The sequence below is a fragment of the Canis aureus genome, chromosome 12, assembly GCF_053574225.1.
Source record: "Canis aureus isolate CA01 chromosome 12, VMU_Caureus_v.1.0, whole genome shotgun sequence".
Classification (NCBI taxonomy): domain Eukaryota; kingdom Metazoa; phylum Chordata; class Mammalia; order Carnivora; family Canidae; genus Canis; species Canis aureus.
The window spans coordinates 13,601,590-13,621,064 of NC_135622.1; the positions used below are offsets into that span (position 1 = coordinate 13,601,590).

General features: G+C 53.3%; 1 protein-coding gene across 23 annotated transcripts in view; it reads left to right on the plus strand.

Annotated features, from left to right (window-relative positions):
* DYSF (dysferlin) overlaps positions 1–19,475 on the plus strand; it is a 216,357-nt gene that overhangs the window by 103,145 nt on the left and 93,737 nt on the right. For all 23 annotated transcript variants that reach the window (XM_077842848.1, XM_077842860.1, XM_077842854.1 and 20 more), the window contains 8 exons: positions 451–643; positions 2,742–2,897; positions 6,517–6,648; positions 6,745–6,911; positions 7,759–7,873; positions 8,162–8,267; positions 8,536–8,678; positions 10,456–10,629. In XM_077842848.1, the coding sequence (XP_077698974.1) occupies positions 451–643; positions 2,742–2,897; positions 6,517–6,648; positions 6,745–6,911; positions 7,759–7,873; positions 8,162–8,267; positions 8,536–8,678; positions 10,456–10,629 (1,186 nt within the window). The remainder of the gene's footprint in view (positions 1–450; positions 644–2,741; positions 2,898–6,516; positions 6,649–6,744; positions 6,912–7,758; positions 7,874–8,161; positions 8,268–8,535; positions 8,679–10,455; positions 10,630–19,475) is intronic.

A 19,475-nucleotide genomic window follows, 5' to 3' on the forward strand; every position in this document is an offset into this window, starting at 1 on the left:
GGGCAACCTAGCACTCGGCCTCTGCTCTAGGAGGATGCGGGGGGCCCAGAGGGACCTGTTGGGCCCTCAGAGGGCTTGTGGTCATCTGGGCAGAGGGGACACACATGCCAAAGAACTCATAAGTTCCAAATAGCCAGCTCCAGAATAGAGGGCTGAGGGACTTCAGAGTAGGAGGCATGTGGACTAGGAAGGCTTCCTGGAGGAGGTGAGGATGGAGCCTGACCCACATACCTGTTCCCCCAGGTAGCTGGGCTGTGGAGATGACTGCATGTGGGTCAGGCTGGGGAAGTCACCTAGGGCATATAGAGCACCCAACAGACAGGCTGAGGGTGTGAGGTTTGTTTTTTACGGGGGGGAGGGGGCAGGGTCTGTCTGTGTACACATGTGTATAGCATGTGTGTCTGGACCTGGGTGAGTGCCAGCTTCATCCTATCTGTCTGTCCCTCACAGCCAGCCCCTGGGCAATGTCCAAGAGATACCCTCTGCCACCCACCTGGACCGGCACCTGTACAGGCTGCGCACCCGTCACCTAGGCCAGATTACTGAGGCGGCCCTGGCTCTGAAACTCGGGCATGGCAAGCTCCCTGCCGCCCTGGAGCAGGCTGAAGACTGGCTCCTGCGTCTCCGTGCCCTGGCTGATGAGGTAGTAGACCCTGGAAGGTATCTTCCTTCCTGCCTGAGAATGTCAGAACTGGGAGGGACGTGGGGACTGTCTGGACTATGGCCCAGCTCTGGCTCTACTGCTGGGTAAGCTTGGACAGGTGACTCAATTTTTCTGATCCTCAGTGTCCCCTATTCGCAGCCGAAGGAGAGAGGATGCAGCTGGATACTGGGTGTTCTGGGGCCTAGCTGGTGTGTAGTAGGTGTTCAATAAATGCCCCCAATGTGCTCAGTACGTGTGCTCAATAAATGTCACTGAAGTATGTCAGAGACAGAGCTGAGACCAGAGACCTGGGTACCCAGTTCCAGGTTCAGTGCTGGGGCCTGCGCCCCTGGGGACCTGACTCCTCCTTGCCAACGGGGACCTGTCTGCACCTGGCCTCAAACCTGCCTCTCTGGGGGTCCTGTACTTCTTGCTCTCCTGGAAGCCTCCTGTCCCCAGACCTGAGGAGGCTGCATTTGTAGTAACTGTGAACTTTGTTGAATCTGATCACAGAGAAGTGGGTGCAGTTTGTCCCCTGCATACCACCCATGCCCCCTTGCCCCAGGTCAGATGTAGCCACCCAGTTCCCAAGGCAAGCAAGCATTCCACAGATTTGTCCAGAATGAGGACAGGGTTCTGCTCATATGTCACAGGCGGACCAGCTGCTGCCCAGTCCGCCCAGAGGTGTGTGGTTCCCATGGAGGGCAGGGGCTAGTGAGGAAGGATTTCTGCAGAAGGAGTGTGGGGAAGGGCAGGGCCCGAGAGGGGCTTCTGGAGGAGCAAGTTGTTGAAGGGGAGAGGGAGGTGCTGCAGGTGGGAGGAGGTGCTTGGAAGGGGAAGGCAGCCCAAAGAGTTGGTCCCTCAGAGTCAGCCTTAGACTCGTCCTGAGCAGGCCTTGGGGCATGTGGCCAGTTACCTGGGGCAGCAGTGTTGCCCAGCCACAGGCTGACCCCATACAATGGTTACAGACCATCCTCTTGGACTGGGCAAAGGCTGCCTTCCGTGATCTTAACCTGGATGGCCCCTGGGACTCTCAGCGTGGATTGTGCTATGGCCGGGAGGGGTTAAGGTCAAATGGGTGCTACTGTCGGCAAGGGAACCCAGAGAGTCTTTCTCCAATTTGATAGTGCAGCAGAATCCCCTGAAGGGCTTGTTAAAACAGGTTACAAGCCCTGTATGACCCTGCATGTCTGGGGTGGAGCCTGAGGAATTGCATTTCTAGCAAGTTCCTGGGAGCTGCCGTGCCGCTGCTCTGGAGACCACACTGGTAGAGTGGTTAGGAACCACTCTCTAGAGGCTGAAAAACCTGGTTGGCTCCTACTCTCTTTGAGTTTGAATTTCCTCACCTGGCAAATGGGGCTGCCTATCCATGCCATAGGGAGTGAGTGAGACTGTGGCATGCCCAGTGAGGCCCCAGGAGCATCAGCTCTCAGCCGTGGTCCTGGTTAGAGGTCCTGTGCCGCCTCACTGAGCACACTTTGCTCACCAGCCTTGGAAGCAGGTGGGCTGTACCCAATGGTTCTCACTCAGAGTTAGTGGCTCTGAGGGGTGCTCAGGCCTTGAAGTTTTGTCCTGATCTAGTCACCATTTTCAGAGCCCAATGCCTCTAGTCCCAGAAAAGGACCAGACCCCATGAATCCCTGCTTTAGAGGGTGGAGGAAGGGATTGTCCTTCGGGAAGGGTGCCTGTGGATTCACTGCTGCTCTTGGTTAAGGAAAAAGGGTAGCATCTTAAGTGTGATGTCATCTCTCAGGTCAAATCAAATCCTCCAATCTCTGTCCTCCAGGAGCACCTATTTACGCAGTGGAGGGGATCTAAAAGCGTCAGTTCTGGCCTCTAGTTAGAAGCCTCTCTTCCCAGAAAATGTGAACTCAGCTCAGTGAATTTTTGGCAGGCTCCTCATGTGAGCAGAGGCAGCCTCATGCCCCAACTGTCCTTGGGGGCTCATAGCCGCTGAAGACAGAGGTGCCCAGCCAGCCCTGGGAGGTCAAGGAGGCTCTTAGGGGTGGGCAGAGGGGGAGGAGAGGCCTCCAGTGGCTCATGGTGGGCTGCAGGGTGTGGGCCTTCCCCACCCTGACTGCCACCACCTTCTCTCCAGCCCCAGAACAGCCTGCCCGACATCATCATCTGGATGCTGCAGGGAAACAAGCGAGTGGCGTACCAGCGGGTGCCTGCGCACGAGGTCCTCTTCTCCCGGCGGGGCGCCAGCTACTGTGGCAAGAACTGTGGGAAGCTGCAGACGATATTTCTGAAAGTGGGTTCTTTTTTCTCAAGTCATGATCATATTTCCTCCCAGGTAGTTCCCTTCCCCTACCATGTCTCCTTTTCTCCCTCTGACAGTCTCTGGACTCTCAGAAGGGGTGGAGGGCTTTGTGCAAAACCATTTCCCTTCTCTCTCCTCTGTCAAGTCCCTGGGCCCCATATACCTGGTCTAGAAAGTTGGCAGGTGAGAGCAGGAATCACAGGATGCTGGAAATGAATGAGGCAGGGTCTATGCACCCCCCCCCCCCTCCGCCGCTGCCCTTAGGCTGTCTGGGAAGGGCTGACTCCTGAGGCTGCTCTCCATCTCACGGTCAGGTCTCTGGGAGGGCGGGGTTCAGCCCTCAGCCCCGACCCCAGCCTCTAAGAACTGGTACAGACCTCATTGCCCTGCCTGTGTGCTTTGACCCCAACTGGAGTCAGGCTCAAGTTCAGGTTCTTCCCTATGGGAAGGCTGGTGTCTAGGCGCTGAGTGTGCCTGTGGCTCTGGCCCATCAGGATGCTGGGGGCTCGTGATCCAGTGCCCCTCATGTTGTCCTGCCCGCACCTCTCCTTTCCTTTATCTTCTTCCAGCCCCCATCCTTGCTTCCTGCCCATCTTCTTTCGGGGTACTGGCTAGGCTCAGTCTGGGGTCACAGATGTAAGCAGCTGCCTGAGTGCCCATGATCCTCCTCTCTAGATTAATGTGGGGACATAGAGCCAAGGCTGTTTTGGTTGGGGCCATGTGCCTGGTGGCCAGGACACAATTTAGGAAAATCTCTTCCTGTGCTGTGACTGCCCTGGGTCTGAAGGAGGGGGGCGGGGTCCCTGTCTGGAGGGCTGTCACTGAGGCTGTCCTGCTGGAGGAGGAGTGGCGGTGGGAGGCAGGCCTTCCCCTCGCCACTCTCCATTCAGTTCAGATGGCTCTGTTGGCATTATAAGCTGCCTGGCCTTCCTCCAAGCCTGGTCCATCTGCCCCGGCCCCTTGCCTCTTGGCCTTCCCTTCCCCACCGCTCTGTCCATCCACACCAGGACCAGTGCCCACCTTTCCTCTTCCAGGAAGTCATTGTTGGCTAGCCTTAGCCTTGAGCCTCTCAAGTGCCTGTGGGTCAACCCATTCATATATTGGCCTTTCTTTCTTGTCCCACCCTGGCCTGAGTAGAGAGGGCAGGTTTTGACAGAACAGTGTGTGTGGACAGGTGGCAGGGTTGGCTGGAAGCCTGTGTGGCCTTGGGTAAATTGCCTACCCTCTCTGAACTTCTGGCTGTCTTCTCACCTGTAAAATGATCATCGGACTGCCCACTTGATGGGTGTTATGGATTGAATTAGGTGATACAGCTCATGGCTCTGGCTAAACTGAGGTGATCAGTAAATATCAGTTTCTTTCCTTCTTGTCCCCTTTACTTTCTGGGGTGTTCCCTTGCTCTCAGGGGAGACGAGGCTCCACCAGCATGACTGGAGGCCAACATAAGGCAGAGGTGAGCAGATACCTGGACTCAGGGCTGCTGGAGAGACCAGCTTTGCTCAGAAAGAGCGTGAGGATGTGTCAGGCAGTGGGCTGCCGCCTCTCACCTGCCTATAGGGCACGTCCCTGGTGCTTTCTTAACCTCCTAGCATCCTGCTTCTATCTCCTAAGCTAACTCCTTGCCAAGCAGGACTGAAGGGGAAGGAAGTCAAGGAGCTGCCACATTGCATTGGGTTGACCAGGAAAGGCTGTCTGGCTAGAGTGCCAGTGGGGAAGCACTTGAGCAGGATGAGCTTCAGGCTCTGACCTCTCGGCCCTGCAGCCTTGGGGAAACACAAACTGAAAAATTTTCCCTGATTCCAAGCAAAAAAAAAAAAAAAAAAAAAAAGATATAGAATTGTTTCTCGAAGTCTTCCCCACTGAGTTTATGAGCCCTGCCAGTAGCTCCTGAGCAAGCTCTACAAAAATGTTGGCAGCAAGCAGAGACCAAGAAAACATTGGTGTTTCTTAACTTAAACCAAAGTTGGAAAAAATGAGCACTAGTAGAGAGGGAGAGGAGCCCCAAACTAGACATTTCTTTATTTGCTGTTGCTATTTTGGGTCAGGCAGGCTGGCCCCGTCTGGGGGAGGGCAGGGGAGAGACCGGCGGTGGGGGGGTAGAGGGGGAAGGGGGGGTTAGGCATTCCTGCCATCTCCCTGGGGCTGGTGGTTTGGAGGGAAAAAGGCCACTAACCACCCCAGGGAGGAGACGGCTGAAGCAAATGGTCATGGGAGGTTGCCAGGGGGTGACATGTGGGTTCAGGGCCTCCTCTGGGCTTCACCGAGGATGAACCAGAAGCAGAGAGGCTGGGTGACGGGGGAGACTGTCATCACCCTGGCATGTCCTGCACCCCTTCCTTTTCCCCCGTACCTGGCTTGGCCTCTCCCTCTAGGGATCCAGGCCTCCTCTACCTGTTGGTGACCTCTTACCTTGGCTCCCCTTTCCTCTTCTGAAGCCATCAAAACTCCTTTCTCTTCACATTCAGCCTCCTGTTGCAGAGGAGGTACCCCTCCAGGCTCATGCACATGAAACCTAGGGCCTTCTTCTTGTGCTACTTCCTCTAAGGGATAATGTGTTGTTCTAAGAGTGAGGAACTTCTGCTCCTTAGGCTGTAGCTGACCATTGATTTCAATCACACGGTAAAGTAGTTGCGGGGAATAAATGTTTAATGTTGGGCTGTTGTGGTTCTTGCATTTTGGCAGAGCTTCTGAAAGTTTCAGGATAATAAGCAATTGAGGACCAGTGACTAGTGGTTAACTTGCTGATAAGTGCCTGAAAGGGTAGTGGTATCAGATGGTATACTAACATCTAGCCAAAACAAAAATAACAGTGCCCCCGAAACAAACTAAAATAAAGGAGGAGGTTTTAACCTCTTCCCCTTCCAGACCTGGATCATTGTATCTTCTTTAAAGATATGTTCTAGAATTGCACTATCCTACATGGTCGCTGCAAGGGGCTATTTAAATTTAAAGTAATTAAAATGAAATAAAACTAAAAATTGAGTTCCTCAGTCACACTAGCTGCATTTTTTTTTTAAAGATTTTATTTATTTATTCATGAGAGACACACGGAGAGAGGCAGAGACATAGGCAGAGGGAGAAGCAGGATCCATGCGGGGAGCCCGATGCAGGACTCGATCCCAGAACCCCAGGATCACGACCTGAGCCAAAGGCAGACGCTCAACCACTGAGCCACCCAGATGTCCCATACGAGCTGCATTTCAAGGGCTCAGTGGGCTCACCACATGGGGCTAGCGTGATTGGACCGTGCGGATATAAACTATTTTGTAGCAAGAAGTTCCATTGGGCGGAGTTATTCTAGAAGAGAACAGAAATGGGGATGTGGTGGGAGAGGGCAGAATGAGGGGTGCTGGTCTAGGCCTGGCTCAGCTGAGCACCTAGGTGGAGATGATGTGGTCTCCTTTGGAGAGAAGGAATCTTGGCAGGTATGGAGAAGCCTTCTTAAGTATATATTCCCTTCCTGTGAATTTCTAATAAGTCCTCCAACAGGACATGTATCTAGGGGGGGTCAGGCTGCTAGGCCCAGTCCTTGGAGGATCCCACCCCGACTCCGTGGGGACATCCTGATCCTAAAGGGGATCGGGGGTTTCTGTCCTTCTCTGGTATCTAGTATCCCATGGAGGGGGTGCCCGGAGCCCGGATGCCAGTACAAATACGGGTGAAACTCTGGTTTGGGCTTTCTGTGGATGAGAAGGAGTTCAACCAGTTTGCTGAGGGAAAGCTGTCCGTCTTTGCTGAAACCGTGAGTGCCTGCCATCCTGCCGTCCTGCCCTTTCCTGCCCCTGCCCCCAAAGCTGCACTGGTCCCCACTCACTTCTCTTTATCCCTTGCTCTCCAGTATGAGAACCAGACCAAACTGGCCCTGGTTGGGAACTGGGGCACAACAGGCCTCACCTACCCCAAGTTTTCTGATGTCATGGGCAAGATCAAGCTACCCAAGGATAGCTTCCGCCCCTCAGCTGGCTGGACCTGGGCCGGAGACTGGTTCGTGTGTCCAGAGAAGACGTGAGTCATGGACAGGGAGCCTGGGGGACCCCCTCTGCCCTAGTCCTTTCTCTGAAAGGCCATAGCCCTATAAATGGTTCTACTTGCTCCTACTGCCCCTATGCTGGTCACAGGGGCTTGCACTTGAACTCTTCCGGGGCTGGGGGCTTGCTAGGCAGCCTTGTTTCTGGAAAGGCTCGAACAAGGGGGAACTTCTTTAATATTAAACTAAAGTTGGCCTCTGTCTGACTTTGCATCCACTGGTTGCAAACTTCTTCTCCAAGAGGCCACAGCTTGTTTCCTCCTCCCTGTATTAACCCTTCCTGTGCCTGAACCTTCCCCACTCCCATCCCCCCGAGTACTCAGAACAAAGCCCTCCAGCTGCAACACTGTCCCTACCTCTTTCTCCTCTCTACTTTCCTGTTTGGTTGACATTCAACAAACTGGGTTTCTTTCCTTTTTTTTTTTTTTTTTAATTGAAGTATAACATATATTATTTCAAGTACGCAAATCTTAAGTATACAGCTTGATTGCCTTTAATGTTTCAACAACTAATAGTGGGTTGGTTGTTTAACTACCCACCAGGCTTTTGGTGTCCTTGGCTCTTTCTCTCTTTGGTGTCTCTCTCTTTCTTTATGTTGGGCCTGGTGTATTCTTCTGTCTGTGAGCATCTCTAGGTCCACCTGAGTCTCCTTTTGCTCTTCTCCCTTGATGCTCTGCCCCTCCTTTCCCTCTCCTCTCCACCTTCTTATTGGTTGGGTGAGGCTGATGCAGGAAGCTTGGCTAAGGACCCAAGAGTGCTCTGCTGAAGGTGGTGGGTGGGTGGGTGGGCTCTCTTCAGCAGAGGTTCTGACCCCCCCCCCCCCAGCCTACTCCATGACATGGACGCGGGCCACCTGAGTTTTGTGGAGGAGGTGTTTGAGAACCAGACCCGGCTCCCTGGAGGCCAGTGGATCTACATGAGTGACAACTACACAGATGTGGTGAGTGGATGCTCCAGGGACAGGGAGGGTTTGCTTTCCTGGGGTCCCAGACCTTTGGGCTCAGGAGGGGCCTGTGGCTAAGAGAAGATGGGATGCTACCCCCCTGCTCCCATGTCCCCATCTTCATGCTCTGGTTTCTAGAGAAACAGTGTGAAGTCCAGTGCTGGTAGGACACTGATCTGGAATTGCACCTGGGGCTTCAAGAATGTATGTTGTCAAGTTGCATCTTTTCTGCTCCTCTGATAACATCTGTCTCTTCTCATGCTTGCCTGTCTGGTGTTGCCCTAGAATGGGGATAAGGTGCTTCCTAAGGATGACATTGAGTGCCCACTGGGCTGGAAGTGGGAAGATGAAGAGTGGTCCACGGACCTCAATCGGGCCGTCGATGAGCAAGGTGGGCAGCACGTAGAGCCCAGTGAGATCCACCCCAGCAAGCTCAGGAGGTGTGCTGGTGGGACAGCTGAGATCAGGGCCTTGTGCCCTGGGGCACTGGCCTTCACTGGGCTTCTTTATCTGGGGGACTTTCTGAGTCAGGCCTCATTTCCAGCTACAAATTAAGTTAGTGGTCAGTCATGAGCTTGTGACTGTGCCTGGGTGGGACAGCTAGCCTCTAGAGAGATGGGAAATGGCTGGGCAAAGGCCAATGGGTACCCTTCCTCCAGGCTGGGAGTACAGTATCACCATCCCCCCGGATCGGAAGCCAAAGCACTGGGTTCCTGCTGAGAAGATGTATTACACGCACCGTCGGCGGCGCTGGGTCCGCCTGCGCAGAAGGGACCTCAGCCAGATGGAGGCATTGAAGAGGGTGAGTCTGGCAGATGGTGGTGGGTAGGGGTGAGGCCCTGGCTGCAGGAGGCCAGCTGGGCACAGGTGCACACCTGTGTGTACAGACACATGCATGTGTGCTCAGGACATGTATCAGGCATATGGACTCCCTGGAGATGCTCATGGATCACACCCAGCACGTGTACTGCTGCTCACAGGTTATAGCACACACACAGATCACACCAGTACACGTCCAGATACCCGTGACTGTGCAAGGAGACGTGCTTGGGATCACACACAGACCCAGAAAGTGCAAAGACATACTGAGACTGGGTCTGTGGCCGGGGGTCCTGGAGGTGGAGTCTGAGACAGGGGTTTGGCCACATGGAGCTTTTAGAAGAAGCAGTGTGGTCAGGAGTGCTGGGAGCAAGGATGTGGTATCAGGCCAAGTCAGTTTTGGCCTGAGCTGTGGCTTGGGGAGGGGCACACCCTGGAGCACCACAAAATTGTCCTCACCTGGAGGCAAAGGGGTTGGGGTTATATCCCCTAAGCTCTGTCACCAGCCATAGTTGCCGGGAGTGGGCTGAGGTGGGTATCCTCCCCATGGAGCCTGCTCCCTTCAGCATGGGCAAGTCCCTGTGGAACGGGGCCACTGGAGCTAGTAGGTGAGGATGTATGCAGCATGTGAGTGTGCTGGCTGGTAGAGGGGCCCCGGTGGGCTCCGTCGTTATTCCCTGGAGAACATACACAGTGCAAGCACACAGATCCACGGGCGTGCCCAGGTACCCACAGGACAGAGGAGTAGAGTAGGCATGTATAAGTGCACACGATGCATGTACCTGCTCTTGGAGTTCACCAGATGCCCATGTCTCGTACAGCCTCAGCATCTGCCTCCCCAGATCCCTCTTGTTCCCTCTTGTTCTTGTGCATTCCTTCTTCCCATGCACGCATCTGATTTTGGGCCCAAGAACCAGGCCTCCACCAGTCCAGGAGTAGTCTTTGGCATGACCCAGATTTCTTCCTTTCTCTTTGGGCACAGGGAATCTGGAGAGGGATGTCACTGGGTTCAGGGAGAAGCAAGGCTTTGGGGCAGCAAACTGTTTGTGGTGCCGTAAGCCAGACAGACTCTGCTCTGCCTGTTGGGGCACCCATGGGATAGAGGAGACCCTTGTCAGACAGTGTGCCTTGCCTGCTCCATCACTGGTGAGGAATGTGGCTGCCCTCCAGGACTGGTACTTGTTGCTTAGTTCATGGCGTGAGCCTGAGGGGCACCTGAGGACTGTGTCAGGTCATCACCTGGATAGGAAGGGGCTTCCAGAGGTCCCTCTAGGCCTGGGAGAGGGTCCCCTCGAGGAAATACAGGGGGGCCTTCCACACTGACCTAGGCCTAGCTTCAGGAAGAAATAGCCTGGGGTTGGGAAAACAATCCTCATTGACCCCCCTCAATTTTTATAAGCTGGGAAGTGAAGAAGAAAAAGGAAATGACAAGAAAACCTTGGATTCATGAAATCCACCCATGATCCAAGTAAACAAACCCAAAGCCCGATGTTTTCATCCCTGCTTTAGCCTACCTGCCTTTTCTGGCTCCTCGGATCCCCACAGCCCAGGGAACGTTTTCCCCTCCTGATTTTCTGATCCGGACTCTTGTCATTGCAGAAGCTGCTCAGAGTCCCCCTCCTCTAGGTGGCCTTCCTAGCTGTTCCCACCTGGAAGGTGCTGGTGTGGAGTGGGTAGGGAACCATGGAGGGCAGCGCAAGGATTGCCTTCCTGCAGGCCGCCGGAGCAGTGCCTGAGTCTGTCCTGTTCTCCCCACGCAGCACAGACAGGCAGAGGCAGAGGGTGAGGGCTGGGAGTACGCCTCGCTCTTGGGCTGGAAGTTCCACCTGGAGTACCGCAAGACTGATGCTTTCCGCCGCCGCCGCTGGCGCCGCCGCATGGAACCGCTGGAGAAGACGGGGCCTGCAGCCGTGTTTGCCCTTGAGGGGGCTCTGGTATGTGGCCGGGTCAGGGAGGTGTGGCTTGCTTTTCCAGGGCTATAGCGGGAGCCCCCCAGGTTAGGACTTTGGATGGAACATTGGCTGGTCACCTTGGCTTCAGTTCCTTTGGGGGTGCTTGTGGGGAAAGTGGAGGGCAGTCTGGGTGTCCTAATACAAAACAGCTCCCTTCTTGACACTGGGGGACTTGCTGTTTCTTTTTGTGATCAAGATGGGAACAGGCAGAGAGGATCTCTGTCTGATAGAGGTCACAGGTCTGAGCTATGACTGGAACCAAGGGACCTGGCCCTTCTTGAGGAGGCTGGCTGCCACAGAGTGGGCCTGAGAGGATTTGGCCTAGGCCCTGGGAGTAGCCAGAGAGGCCTGATGATCCCTGAATGGCCATGTCCTTGGTTGGACATGAGTCTTCCTTGGTTGGACAGAACCTATCTCCTGGCATCCCTGAGATTTTTGGGGGGATAGGTGTACCCCAGAAACTGAACATCAGGCTGGCAATCCTGCCCTTGGTGTATACTTTCTGGAGCCAGTAGAATTGAGGTCAGCTCAAGGTTCCCAGCCCCAAAAGGTGAGCAGGCCCTTCCTGGACAGTCTGAGTAGGGCCATTCTCCACTCTGTTTTGGTCTGGGGATTCCTGAAGGTGGGAGGAGATGCCCAGCGTGAAGCCCTTCCTCTGAAATCCAGCCAGGACTGCCCACCGCTTGGGGCTTTGATATGTGACTCCGAGAGCAGGTCCCACCAACTCTGATAGCTGATGGGATCTGAGTGTGTCCATGTGTATCAGTTTGGTGTGTGTGCATGTATGTGAGGAATCAGTTGGAGGGAGGAGCAGTGGGGCCTTGCCCTGAGTCAGGGAGTACAGAAAACAGGCCCAAGATCTGATGGGATGGATCCAGGGAAGGGAGTTGAGACTGGTGGTGGCCCAAGGGGAGCTTCCATCCCTCTCGGGCCTTGATGGTGGGCCAGGTCTAGGGGTGGCAGTATGGGAGAGGAAACCCTCTGGGGGTCATATAATGCTAGATACCTGATAATGTCTTGGGGCCAAGTTGTGGGGTGGCTGAAAGGAGACAGCAGAGCTCTGGGCTGCTTGGGCTCATGCTCAGGCTAGGTGGGAGGAAACTGCTAACCCAGCTGGAGCACCCCCAGCTAGAGGTCTCATGGGCCGGAGCTGGTGTTCGTTGATGCCCCCTGTCCTGTCAGAAAAGGCCTGGCTTGAGCACAGGACAGGGCCTAGGGATAGTCTTGCGGCTCCAGCTGAGGGGTGGGCTCTTGGCAGAGCTCAGAGTCAGGGCCAGGTCTGAGAAGCCTGGGTGGACACCCTGAGGAATAGAAGCTCAATGATATGGGCTACAGAGAGAAAAGGAGTTTAAGGGCTCAGATCGATGAGAGAGACCAAGAGGCGAAACCGGCATTAGGCCGGGCAGGAAATGGGGGTTCACACAGTATCTGGAATTCTGTTTCTGACTCGCTCCTCTGTCTTGGCCTCGTTCTCACACTGGCTCACTCTGGGTGGTAACAAAGATGGTGCCTATAAAAAAGGCCAACATCAACTTTACAGCCAGCAAAGCCCTGCTAGATAAAATAGCACAGCCCACCTGGCATCCTCTATTTTCCTCACATCTGGAAACCACAGAGAGGAGAGTGCTATTTTCTCCATAATGCCGTGACAGTCTTGGGTGTGACCGACTGGCTGTCATGGTCATGTGCCCATGCCAGCCTGAGGGTGAGGAATGGAATGTTCGGATTGGCTATCCTGGGTCATGCTCCTTTTTTGTAGTTGACAGCACCATCAGGAGGGGGAGAAGAGCATCTGGGAAGGAAAAAAAAAACAAAAATCCCTGCAAACAGTGCTGGGCAAAGAGCTACGGATGATGGCCATAGGACTCAGTTCAATGAACAATAGGGAGCCAGCATGGATTGTTGAGCAGAGGAATGCTCTGGTTAGAGCTGGACTTCTGGGCTATTAATCAAGTAGCCATGGAGGATGGTTGGCGTGGAAGAATGGAGACCATCAGGAGACCATCAGGAGTCTTGGCTAGTGATCTGGGATGAGGTGACATCTGTGGGGGGAGCTGGGGGCCAGAGTAGAGGGAATTACAGTGGCAGAGCTTGGGGAGGGTCATAATGGCCCAGAGGTTCTGCTGGGTGCATGGCATGGCTTCTCCCACTGCCGGGCCATAGGGTGGGCGGGGTGGGCCTGGGGCTGCGATGAGTTCATGGTTGGCCCTGGCAAGTCTGACACACACGGTTAAGTGCTGTGTGAAGAAGGCGGATCTGGCAGCTGCTTTCCAGGCCGCCCAGTGCAGGGAGGCCAGGGCCGTGGGAGAGAGGACGCGAGGCTGGAGGTAGCCAGAGACACATGGACGGAAGTGTGGATGGGTTCTGGGGCTGGCCAGGATCTGGGGGAAGAAGATGAGCAAGACTGGGGACCCACTGCCAAGCTTTCATGGCTCGGTGACTGGGAGAATGAAGGGGGGCACTTCCCAGAAACAGAGAAACCAATCCGTTTATTCTTTATGCGGGAGAGAATGTCGTGAGGGAGCATTGAAATCAAATGTCAAGTCAACAGACATGGGGAGGTGGTTGATTGTGAAGCTGATGGGACTCGCCTGTGAGGTGCAGGAGAAGCCAACATAGTGAAGCCCTCTGCGTCCTGGGGGAACTTGGCTGACATAGAGAACCAGAGGCAGACAGCGGTTGGAGAGGCTGGATCCCACAAACCTGGAGTTGGAGGACACAGTTTTGGAAAGTCTTTAGGTGTGGCCAGCATTTGGATAGGGCCACAGGCCCATTTGACTGTAACTATCTGGACCACTCTGTACTTCAGTGAATGAATCTCCATCAGCACCTACACACACACACACACACACACACACACACACACACACACCTTGACCCCTTCATGGTCACCCATATATGCGTCTGTCCCTGAATCTGCTGTCCTCTATCCTGGGAGGTACTGATGCTCCAGCAAGGCACCAGGGCTAAAGGCCACCCTGCATCATGGGAGCAGATGGTATAGTCGTCTGGGTGCCAAGACCCACCTGCTGTCTTGAGTACTAGTCCTGCCCACTGCTCATTGATGTCTGCTGATTCACTTGGTGGGAGCCATGGTGGGATGGGCCAGGCTTCCCAGTGGAGCAGGTTTGGCTTGAATTCTCCTTCCTAGCTGCAGACAGGTCACTTATCCCTTTAGCAACTCTGTTCCCTCATCTGTAAAAGTCACCGCATCCTAAGGTCATTGTAAGGGATAACTACATGACACATGTAAAGAAGTGCTTCTTGGGCTTAGTGAATGTGGGAACAGTGTGTGGGGTCTTGTTAAAATGCACACTCATGATTCCATGACTGGGTGAACCTGAGAGTCTGCATTTCTAAGAGGATTCCAGGTGAGGCCAATGCTGCTGGTCTGAGGACCATCTTTGAGTGGTGAGGATGTGAAACAATATATTGTGCATCAGGAAGATGAGAGAGGTGGTCACATCATCCCATTCCCCTACTTGGATGCCTTTCTGAGAGGCAGGGTGTATCTGTTACTTGGTGAAGGTGTGTGGCCAGGGTCCTAGAGAGGGAAACAGGGAATGACGACATGTTCTCCTTGCTCCCTAGTGAGAGAAAAGTAATCTTCACTTCTAAGAATCCCCTGATCTGATGGTGGAGGCCTGGCCTATGGAGTCTTGGCTAGTGATCTGGGATGGAGCCCCTCCCTGTCTGATTCACACATGAGTACAAATAAACCCAATAGGGTCTGCATCTTTGCAGTGCTGGAGGGCAGAATAAGGGTCATTCCAGAATGATGGTGTCTAATGAGGGAGGCTTCTTGGAAGAGGATGTTTGGAGGCAGACCTTGAAAGAGTCTAGGGAGGCACTGTGGGTGGTGGTCAGGTGGACTTCCTGGTAATCTGACATTTCTGGATGTTTGGGCCTGAGGACTAGGCCTGCGGCGCCCCCTTGCCTCCTACCACCCCTCTCCTGGCCCACAGGTCCACCAGCAGGCTGCGCCTTGCTTGCCAGTTTTCCTCCTGAAGACATCTTGCTGGAAGGCAGGCCCTGTCTGCTCATTAGCACCGGCAGCCTTTCCCTGAAACCTTCTGCTGGGGCCAAGCCTGGCTCCCTCCGTGGAGCGGGAGGCCCTGGCTCCGTCTGCTAATCGTCTGCTGTCTCCATCCCGAGTATTATTTTATTTTCGTATTATTCTTTTTCCAGCTAATATCCTGGCATTCCCAAAGACACCGGTTTCATAATCTTCCTGGCGTTCCCAGGGAGCTGGGAAGCAGAGCACAAAGCTGCTATTATAGCCTGTTCCATCCAGCCTCCCTCTCCTCGCCCCACACCCCTTGCTGCCGCCACCGCCGGCTCCCACCCAGGCACCCCTTCCTGACGCCACCAGCCTCTCTGGGAACTCTGGTGACGGCTGCTGGGATGAGCTCACAGAATCCATCCTGTCGCCCTTGCCCTGGGCCTGCCCTCCATGCGCAAGGATTTTTCCAGAGCCCTGTCTCTGTGCTTGGCCTCGAGTGTTAGGAAAGGTTTTCTGAGATGCCAGAGCTTGGGCAGGAGGGAAGGAGATGGAGACTCAGCAACATGTGCTCATAGCCTTGGAGATTTTTAGAGCTGGAAGGAACTTTCATGTTTGAAAGGTGCTCTCCACCTGGCTTTGGATCCCCTTGAAATCGGACGCATAGTTATGGGTGTGTGGGTGTGATCTGTGTGTGCAAGTGTGTCTGATGTGTAAACACATGGATGATATGTGTGCACACACAAGCTGTGTGCCATGTGACTGTGTGTGTGATATGTATGTGCACATATGTACGGATGTGTATGATGTGTGCACACCTGTGATATACGTGTATGTGCAACGTGTGTGTGTGTGTGTCTTTGATGTGTAAATTCAGGTCTAGGGTCCGTGGTTTTTTCCAATTCTCAAGGGACTTTAGAACCCCAAAGAGGATAAGAATTACTAAAATCCATTTTACCATGTGCCAGAGATCAGGCTGACAGCTTTATGTGCATGGTCTTATTTTATCCTCACAGCGCCCCCAGAAGACTGGATTCTATTATTATACCCATTTTACAGTTGGGGATACCAAGTTTCCAGAACTGTACTGCCTAATACAGTAGCCACGAGCCACATGAGAGTATTTAAATTTACCTTTAGAGTAATTAAAATAAGAATTTACTTCCATAGTCACATGAACCACATTTCAAGTGCTCAATAGCCACACCTGGTTCATGGCTACCATATTGGACAGTGTAGCTATAGAACAGTTTCATCATTGCAGAAAGCTCTGCTGGACAATGCTGTTCTAGAACAAGTCTGAGCCCCTAATATTACTCCAGAAGAAACTGAGCTCTGAGAGGGGGCTTGCCCAGCGGCATAGAATGGCTAGTTCTAGAATCAAGGCCGGACAGTGGGCTCTTCTGTCCCCAAGTACATACTCCTATTCCCTTTAGGGCATAATGTCTTCCTCCTAGAGAAGGCCCTCGAGTGGGGTCCTAGGGAGGGTCCTGGGCAGCTGGCTGGAGTCCTTGGATGTTGGCATCACTTTTCTTGTGTAGCCATGTGACTTGACTTCCCTGAGAGGCAGGGCAGCTAGAGAGGAAGGAGCTGGCACCATGACCCCCACCCTGAGAAGCCTCTAGTTGGTTGTCCAAAGTCTGAGTCCTGGCTGGAAGTGGAGAGGATCTACAGAGACAGGATAGCAAGCCCAAGCCTAAGGATGGAGATGGGCAGGTGGGAGTCAGAAGTGCTGGGAAGGGGAGTCAGGGAAGGGTAATGGTGCCAGAGAGGAGTAATTTGGGATTTGAGCTGCTTGAGGAGGAGGTCAGATGTGGGTGAGGAGGGGAGAGTCCGTCTCTGTGCCTGGGTAAAGCTCTGCTGTATGCAGAGTACCCAGACCTAGTTCCTGGAGCAGGCATTTTGACCTGCTCATCTGGGAGCAGCATCTGTGAAGTGAGAGGGGTTTGCCTCATAAAGTAACCAAAATCCCCACTGAGTCTGCCAGGCAGGAGAGGCGGTTCTGTGTTTCCCTGGATTCTGTTTCTTAAATATGCTACTTGAGCACCTGTTCTATACCTGGTTTTGTGCTAGCAGGAGCTGATTGAAGGCTGGCTGGTCTCTCCAGCAGGGGCCTCCCTGCCCCCTTGCTGTCCCACATGGAAGGACCATTTGGATGGTTCCTTCAAATTGGTGGACCCCAGGATCTGTCTCATTCAAGATTTGAAGGCTGACGTCTGGAGGGTCCAACCGTGTGTCTGTGTGCTCAAGACAAAATGGCAGCACACAGGCATGCATGGGTGCTGAGGAGTGTGTGTGTCACAGCTGGGCAGATGTGTTGGGTGCCCCATCTCTGTACAGTATCATTGTATGCGCACTGGGGTCTACATCTTTGGTTGCTAGGGTGACCTTATAACTTGTTGTCTGAGACACTCTTCATAATTATGCTGGGAAACAGGCGTAAGCTAGGGCCATCCCAGACAAACGGGGACATACGGTTGTCCTAATTATGGAGGTACTCTGGCAGGGGTCAAACCTGCTTGAGCATTCTCTGCAGCCTCCAATTTGGAGACACGGAAAGCCTAGAGGGGCACTTGTGCACACATGCATACGCGCAGATGCTTGAGCCAGCCCACACGTGGCACTGTGGATTCTCCAGGTTTCCTGATTCCATTCCCAAGCTCCCCAGGGGCTGGCCGGTAGTTTTGCAAGGATTTTTGCAGCTGCTTCCAAGCTCCTGCTCCAGCTGTAAATTAAATGGGGTTGCACCCTTTCCTGCTATTCTACTTAAGGTTGCAATCAGCCCTGATTAGGAAGGGAGGTCTGTGTTCCCGAGTTCCCTCTTTTAAAGTGTTCTCCTCCTTTGGCCTGGCCTGCTAGCCTGTGTGGGGTTTCCCTGGAAGCTGAGGCTGGGCGGCCAGGGCTGTGATGTGGGCCCTGGGCTCCCCAAGGCCCTGACTTGGCGCTCAGCCCTGTCCTGCCCCTGAACCCTGCTCAGGTGTCTGGTTCTGACAGGGAAGCAGAAGCTGGGAAGAGCCCTGAGGGGCTGCTGGGAGACCCCCGGCTCTGCCAGTTTTTTTGTTGTACCATCCTAGGGAAGACACTGACCTCTCTGGGCCCTAGTTTTTTCACTTTCAGGATAGAGGTGGTAATAGCAAAAATAATAAGCTCCCTTTACAGAGCAGGGGTTAGCAAGCCATAGCCTACAAGCCAAGTCCATCCTCGGCCGTCTTGTGTAGACAGGGCTTTATTCACACATGACTGTGCTCATTTGTGTCTTCAATGTCTGTGGCTGCTGTCCTGCTACAGTGGCAGCTCAGGAGTTGCGACAGAGACCATATGGCCTGCAAAGGTGAATGTATTTACTCTTTGGCTCTCTATGAGCAATGCTAACCAGCCATTCTAGAGCCTGTGCCTGTGCCTGTGCCAGGCACTGCCCTCTGCCCTGTCTGTGTTTTATCTCCTTTAACTCCCCCGTGATCCCGAGAGATAGGGTTTATTATTATTCCCATTTTACAGATGAGCAAATTGAGGTAGAGAGAAGGCAAGTCATAATGATTCTAGTGGTGTTTCCTCACATGACTGTTACGAGAAATTCTATGGATCATGGTGGGGTTGTACAGAGTTTATAGCATACTACCCTACATTGCTGTTTGTTACTTGGATGTCCCAGCAAAGCCAATAGTGAAGGAGAGGTCCTGGCAGTTCACCCTAGAGCATACTAGTCAGTGTTTAATAACCAGAAAAAGAATCCAAAAAACAAACCCAACCCAGTTTGTAGTACGTGTTGGTTTCCATGGTGTAAATATCCCTGCTGTGGCCAATTTCAAGCTAGCAGTGTGACGTCACCGAGAGTGGAGGTAGGAGGAGATGGGCTATAGCAGATGGTTATATAGTGTTTCCAGCCCACAGATACATTAGATATAAATACCCTCAGGAGTAGAATAATAGTCAAAAGTTGTAAAATGATTAGGAAGTGATGAGTTTGAGTATTTATCACCTTTTTTAAAAAAAAATGTATTTATTTATTTTAGAGGGTGTGGGGAGGACAGGAGGAGAGGGAGAGAGAATCCCAAGCAGGACCCATATGCAGCACAGAACCCAATGCAGGGCTTGATCCCACGACCCTGAGGTCATGACCTGAGCTGAAATCAAGAGTCAAATCAAGATTGACCCACCTCTTGAAAAAAATTTCTGTAGTTATAAATTTATAAGACTTAATTGTTACAAATGGCCGTGTTTAACACCCAGCTTGCAAAACACCTGAAAACTTCGTAATCTGCTCTTCTGATGATGGAGGCCAGCACCAGCACTTGGTGCTTTTGGGGGGCCCTGATGCTGTTTACATAAAAGATAGGGGCCCCGGTAATAGCCTTCTTCCTAACAGCTCTGTCACCTGTGTTGTCTGGGCCCATCAGGCACTGGACCTGAGCCCTACTCAGGAAGCCAGGAGGGTGGCTGCTTGACTCTGATGGCACAGAGGGTTTCCCAAGAGTCCCCTGAGATTCCGCCAAGGCCCTGTTGTTTCCTTCCTGACCTCCATGGTGTGGCTGTGGTGGCTCTGTCCTCTGCTTGCTCGGCCCTGGGGGCCCTCTGCTCAGCCAGTCATTTTGCTTCATTCACCACTGCTCTTGCCCCTTCATCTTCCATCCTGCCTCCAGGTTATAGATCCTGAGCCAGCTCCCTGGGCCCTGTATGAATGAGGCATTGGACCATGCTAAAGGGAGAGGGTGTGTGTGCATGTGTGTGCATGTGTGTGTGTGTGTGTGTGTGTATGACCAACAACCAGTGCAATAGGAGGAATTTTACACATGCTAGTGATCTGGTGCTCCGTCTTGGATCCAATTTA